The 6,910-nt window shown below is 42.9% G+C and overlaps 2 protein-coding genes across 6 annotated transcripts in view; one reads left to right on the forward strand and one right to left on the reverse strand.

Moving 5' to 3' along the window:
- The window catches only part of LOC118740857, a 534,289-nt gene that overhangs the window by 292,575 nt on the left and 234,804 nt on the right, over positions 1-6,910 (reverse strand). The window lies entirely within an intron of this gene.
- Positions 1,398-4,769, forward strand: LOC118741965. The gene is made up of 3 exons (XM_036473932.1): positions 1,398-2,742; positions 2,934-3,677; positions 4,132-4,769. Exons 1-3 carry the CDS (start codon positions 1,398-1,400, stop codon positions 4,767-4,769), a joined length of 2,727 nt encoding a protein of 908 aa, XP_036329825.1.

The raw sequence follows: 6,910 nt of genomic DNA on the forward strand, positions 1-6,910 counted from the left end.
ATAAGATGGTGAATCAAGATGAAACCTTGGACGATTGCGAGCGGTTTTTAATTCTTAAAGATAATTTATCCGCACGAGCACTTCACGCCATTGATGAATTCGAGATTACCAGTTTAAATTATAAGAAGGCGCTTGACCGGCTGAGGAGTAACTTCGATAAAAAAAAATTAATGTTCGAGGAACATATTGCGGCGTTATTTTCTGGGAAAAAGGTGTCGAGCTCGGGCGATTTGCGGGAATTGATTGACTCAGTGAACACTCATTTAAACGCGATGTTGTCGTTTGGTAATTATAAAGACATAACTAATGCTATGATCATCTATCTTGTAGCAACGAAATTAGACGAGGAATCCTTGGCAAAGTGGGAGGAATCTATCGACTATACAAGGCTATCCACTTGGGATGAATGCTCTGCAGTGTTGATTAAGAGATGTGAAAATATGGAGGCTCGAGAGACAAGAACTGCGCGCTGTGGCGAGAACGAGGACGATGGAGGCAAAGTTAGTCGCAAAGATAATCGCAAGGCGGTTGGTTGTAAAAAAAACGTTTTGGCTATAGAGAAAGGTGGATGCGAAGTTTGTCGAAAGGACGGGCACAACGTAGGAAGCTGCCGTAAATTTGAGGCTCAGAAGGTTCCGCAGAGGCGCAAAACGGCACGACATTTGAGGCTGTGCTTCGTGTGTTTGCAAAGTGGGCATAAGGCCAGTAGCTGTCAAGCGAAACGGTGTATAGAGTGCGGTGGTGACCACCATAAAATGCTGCATAAAAACAACGTAGAGGTGAAGACGATCGACGCACCAGGCACGACGCAAGCTGCTACGGTAAGTCAAGTTGCTGTGCATGCTACGATGCAAAATGAAGGCGCGGATGTTATTTTGGCAACGGCGGTAATTGGTATCAAGGGGAGAAATGGACCGGAAATCCAAGCTCGTGCGCTTTTGGATGCAGCGTCCCAACTAAATTTGATGTGCGCATCGCTTATGCAGAGCCTAAAGCTTAAATGGACTTTATGCATCATGACTGCGCACAGCATTGCAGACAGTGGCACAAATATTACAAGAAAAGTGCAGGCAAGCGTCAAATCAAGGATTGGTGGTTACGAGACATCACTTGAGTTTTATGTGTTGCCAAAAATAACGTCGTTTAAGCCAGACCAATTTATGAATGCAGATGATTGGGGCATCCCTAGTAACATATCATTGGCAGATCCGAATTCCAACAAGCCTGGCCGTATACACGTACTGTTAGGCGCAGAAATCTTTTGGGACTTATTATCGGTTGGCCGAATTACGCTGAAAGCGAATCTCCCGCGGTTGCAGAAAACTGTGCTGGGTTGGGTCGTGTCAGGTGTGACAAATTGAGCCGACTCCAACGAGAGGCTTAGGAGCAGCTTAATGATGACATCATCCAAGCAACCAGGTGTTGAAGAGGAACTGACGGCCCTTGTAGAGAAATTTTGGCTGATGGAACAGGTTGATGCAAAAACACTGTTTCCAACAGCGGACGAGGCACTGTGTGAAGAGATTTTTATCAAAGAATCTAGACGTGATCACACTGGGCGCTTCGTGGTAAGGATTCCATTTAAAGAAAATGTCGCTGAGCTAGGCGACTCAAATCAAGCGGCTTTACGGCGATTCTTGCTCCTTGAAAAGAGACTAAGGAATAATCCAGTAATCGAAAAAATGTATAATGCATTCATAGAGGAATATTTGGCGTTGGGGCATATGGCACTGGTACCAAGGGATTCCAGGGAAAAGGTAAAGTACCTTGCACCGCATACGTTTGTGTTACGGCCAGAATCTACAAGTACTAAACTGCGGGTAGTGTTTGACTGCAGTTGTAAGACCTCATCGGGGCTCTCTTTGAATGATGTAATGTGCAAAGGACCCATTGTACAAGATGACTTGCTGGCGATCGTGTTGCGCTTTCGATGCTATAAGTATGCGATAACAGCGGATGTGACGAAAATGTATCGGCAAGCCTGGGTGAGTGAAGAGGATTCATTTTATCAATGTATATTGTGGCGGCCAACCCCAAATGAAGATATTGAAGTATATCGCTTATTGACGATCACGTACGGAACGGCGTCCGCGCCATATCTGGCGACAAGATGTGTGAAGGCACTTGGTGAACAGTGCGCAGAGAAGTTTCCATATGGTGCAAACAAGGTTTTATCAGATTTTTATATGGACGATGTGATATCAGGTGCAGACTCCGATGAGCAGCTACAACAAATTTACTCGGAGGTCAGCGAGATTTTAAGTTCTGCAGGGTTTGAGCTACGTAAATGGTATTCGAATAATAGTGAATTTTTGAAGAAAGTGCCATCGGACGATCAAGAGAAGCCACTGCGTATGAACGATGCCGAAATCATCAAAACTCTCGGTATTATATGGGAGCCCACTTCCGATGTGTTTCGTTATGATTGGCCGGAGCTGAAAATGGATAAACCGGTGACAAAACGGATTGTGCTGGCGGAGATTGCGAGTCTGTTTGATCCTCTCGGTCTAATAAACCCCATAATCGTAAAGGCTAAGATCTTTTTGCAAAATCTCTGGATTATAAAGGTGCATTGGGATGAATCCCTACCATTGGAGGATAACGCTCAGTGGATCAGATTTCGCGAGAAACTGCCTTTGGTCAAAGATATACGAGTACCACGATATATTTTGGCGAAAAATGGTCCCGAGTCGAATTACACGGATTTTGTGATGCGTCGCTGCGGGCTTATGGGGCATGCGTGTACATTCGCACCGTCAATGAGCTGGACGAGGTTACGGTGGCGCTGTGGAGCGCAAAGTCCAGAGTGGCACCATTAAGAACTAAGTCGCTACCACGATTGGAATTACTTGGAGCTGAATTATTGGCCAAGTTGTTAACCAAAACCCAAGAAAACTTGGTCGTTTCATTGGATGCAATTTATTTGTGGACAGATAGCGAAATCGTACTAAATTGGTTAAGTAAGCATCCATCGGAGTGGTCAATTTTCGTTGCGAACAGAGTGGCAACAATTCAAGAGTGGACGAAACATGCACTATGGAGGCATGTTCCAACCAAGAGTAACCCAGCGGATGTTATATCTCGCGGCGCATATGCAGATGAGCTAATCGAGACTTGTTGGTTTACTGGCCCAGCGTTTTTGAGGCAAACGTGTGACAAATGGCCACCGAACAGATTTCGGAGCGACGCATCTGAAATAAACATAGAACAAAGGAGAGCAGTGGCACTACCCATCGAGCATCGAAAAAATCAGGTGCTGCTGTGGTTGGAGTCGCATAGTAATTTTGGGCAGATACAGCGAAAAGTGGCATATCTGTTGTACTTCTTTCGGCGCAAAACCAATCGCGAGACCTTGGTTACCAGCGATGATGAACCGATGCTGACAGCGGAGCTGTTGAGAGAAGCGTGGGTGCGCATCATGTACTGCATACAGCAGGAATACTTTGAAGTGGAGATCAAACAATTAGCGCGAGGCAAAGAATTACCTCCCGCCAGCAAATTAAAAAACCTTAGTGTGTTCCTGGCTTCAAGCTTTGGAGTTTCCATGATGCGCGTCGGAGGCCGGCTCGCCAGATCGCAACTACCATATGAGGCGAAGTTTCCAATTGTGTTGCCCCCTGAGAGTCTAATTGTGCGGACTTATATACGACATCTGCACGAAACCAACATGCATGTGGGTACGCAAGCGTTGATGTCGATATTGAGGCAACAGTGCTGGGTCCTGAATGCGAGAAGGCTGGTAAGACAGCCACCCAATGTTTGCTTTGCTTTCATTCCAGGCCCAAACTTTGTGAATAAATTATGGGGCATTTGCCAGCAAGACGCGTAGCAGTAACAAGGCCGTTTTACTCCACTGGTGTTGACTTTTGTGGACCTATTCTCACCACCGTCCGACTTCGAGGAGCACGCACTGTGAAAAGCTATTTGGCGATCATGGTTTGCTTTTCAACCAAGGCGGTACATATTGAGGTGGTATCCGACCTCAGTACAAAGGCGTTTATGGCAGCGCTCAAGCGGTTTGTGGCGCGAAGAGGCTTATGTCACCACCTTTATTGTGACAACGGCACTAACTTTGTGGGTGCTCGGAGAGAAATGCAAGAGTGGAAACAGATGTTCTTCTCCCAACAACAGCAGCACAAGATAAGCGAGTTCTGCGCAGTAAAGGGCATTGCACGGCACCATATACCGCCGCGCTCCTCACATTTTGGCGGCTGTGGGAGGCAGCGGTGAAATCGGCTAAATACCACCTTACGCGTACGTTGGGTAATGCACACTTGACGTTCGAAGAGTTGTGTACAATAACAACAGAAATCGAGGCGATTTTGAATTCGCGGCCGTTGTGCACCTGTTCGGCCGATCCTAATGACGAAGAAGTGCTAACACCAGCGCATTTTCTGGTTGGTAGCACACCGGATGTATTAGCAGAACCACTACTAGAACCAGCAAAGGTCAGTCTTAGAGATCAATGGCAACGTCTGACAGTCATGAAGCAGCATTTCTGGGCTCGATGGAGCAAAGAATACCTGCAGGATATGCAACGCAAGGCGAAGTGGATTAAACCGCAACGTAATTTGGCAGTAGGTGACTTGGTGTTAGTAGCTGAAGACAACGCTCCGCCAAAGCATTGGATGATGGGCCGTGTTGAGCGGGTCGTACCAGATGAAGCTGGCGCCGTGCGTGTTGCTGAAGTGCGTACGAAAAATGGTTGCATCAAGAGGGCAATACAGAAACTTGCCCGCATCCCAACCGAAGATGAAATTAATGGTTGATGACCTGCCGGTACATCAAGGAGGCCGGCATATTGTGTTTTTTACGTATGAAGCTTACATGCTTACTGTAGGGTTAATAGAAATGTCAAATGGAAATAGGAGAAGAACGGAGAAATTGTATGTACCAATAAGTTGAACGTGACGGACGCGAATTTCTATACAATTTTGAAGTTAATATATTTTATACTGCTGGAAAGCAAAATTCCTGACTTTTAATTGGGTTCGGGCGTTGCAAAAAAGCTTGCTACGAAACAAACTATTTTTTCCACTTTTTTAAAAACTACTTAGGCCGAGACAAGAAAACTTTAGTAGGCCATTAAATAAAAATACGAGCTAACTTTTGCAAATCCACTGAGTGTATTATTACTGGATTGGTATACTTTCAGAAAATGTTAACAAAGTCCGGACTGTTTTCGGCTGTCCCACAGTGTAATTTGAGTTTAACTTTTTTAGACAGGTGGCCACTCTTTTCAGGCACCTCAAAAATATTTTAATTGTTGCATAGTATTTTAAGCACAACATTTCTTTAACTAAATTCGACTTTTCAAACAGGTGCCACCCTTCCTAAATGTAATTCAAAAATAAAGTTTATTCAAAACCATTTCGATTGATACCCATATTGGGGTAATTTATTTAACTTATGAAATAATTTGATTTTGATAATAATTTTGATTTTCTTATATATGGCACAAAACCAAAACCATATTACACATCTACAGGGCAAGCCCTTTCATTTGAAACCTACCTCCTTTTTGAAAATCGAAGGAAAGATTTTATGACTTGGTGTTAAATATTTAACGCAAACATCTCCGAACTCGATTAAGAAGTTTCAATTAAAAATTTTTTTGGAAAATTCGAATTAAATCGAATTTGCACCACCAAATTTCGTATCGAATGGTTGGGCAATGTTCGAAATTCGGAAAAATCGAATTTCAACCCCCACTACCCATCCCTAATTCTGACATACTTATAGGTCCGAAAAGTCTCATTTATAAATATACTAATAAAGGACCCAAAATGATCCCGGAACGCCCTACATCAAAAGATTAGCGTGCGAGGCACAATTTTCATTCACGATTTAAATACTTTGGATTGAAAGCTATTTATTTTTTTATTATCAATTTAAGTTATTATATTTTTTTAATTCCTTTTATTTAATTAATTTATTTTTTCTCTATACTTTCGTCTTCTAACTACTTTTTCTTCGTTAGTATTAATTTTTTAAATACATTTGTTTTTTGTTTAAATTATCGCTTTCCCATTGACTTTCATTAACCCCGCCTAAATCAATGCAGCCACAATACTACTTCCGATGCAAATCTTTGCACCCAAATGCACCCTTACATACTAAAATAAGTACCTTCTTCTAGTATATACTTACGTATGTGCATACATAGGTATGTATATATGCAAGTATACGCAATATTGTATAGGTGCTTAATATACAAGTTAACACAGGTAACCACTCATCCGGCCAAATAACCGCTTCGACCGAATTTGCTGACGGCGCGTCTATAGCTTTGCACGTAACAACAAGCAAAAGTTCAATACTGCTTTAATAACTCATACGGCCATTCTGCCGACGAGACACTTATAGTTTTGCGCGTGGCAACAACGAAACAAATGCAAGACAATAAGCGGAATTGGCCCAGCAATTGCAAGTGCAGAAGTCTCGCGGCTAATAACGTGCAGTAACTGAAATTAGGGCAAGAGTGTAGGTATTTAGAGACTAGCGTCGCTTTTATATAGTCAGTTATTTCAACTCATCCGCTGAGACCGGCTGCCCTTGGTAATCCAAGGGAAATAAAGAATCTTAATCAAAACTAAGTGGTTAAATCTTACTGGCGCCCAACGTGGGGCCAAGCGAATAAAATCCTTATAAAGGACACGCGTGTTTGGCCGTGGGTTCGGACCCACCTCCTAAAAAAGAAATAGACTCACTCAGAACTACAAGTGCTAAGTTTAAAAAAAAAAATTAAAAATAACAATTAAGTTTAAAAAAATTTCATCATTGAAGTGTAACAACCATCAACAGAGCGATCATCAAGGATCACACAAGATATTACAACGATCAGGGAGACACTAATGATATAATAACAACCATCAATACAGCGATCAAGGATCACACAAGATATTACAAC

Source organism: Rhagoletis pomonella, unplaced genomic scaffold (assembly GCF_013731165.1).
Source record: "Rhagoletis pomonella isolate Grant_MI unplaced genomic scaffold, Rhpom_1.0 Rhpom_scaffold_00006, whole genome shotgun sequence".
In the NCBI taxonomy this organism is placed as follows: Eukaryota; Metazoa; Arthropoda; class Insecta; order Diptera; family Tephritidae; genus Rhagoletis; species Rhagoletis pomonella.

Excerpts from the sequence above, each read along its gene's own strand:
- LOC118741965 (XM_036473932.1), top strand. The coding sequence starts at position 1,398 with ATGACATCATCCAAGCAACCAGGTGTTGAAGAGGAACTGACGGCCCTT. Across the intron at positions 2,743-2,933 it reads CGGGCTTATGGGGCATGCGT|ATAGCGAAATCGTACTAAAT; the intron begins GTACATTCGCAC and ends ATTTGTGGACAG. Across the intron at positions 3,678-4,131 it reads CGAAACCAACATGCATGTGG|CAGCACAAGATAAGCGAGTT; the intron begins GTACGCAAGCGT and ends TCCCAACAACAG.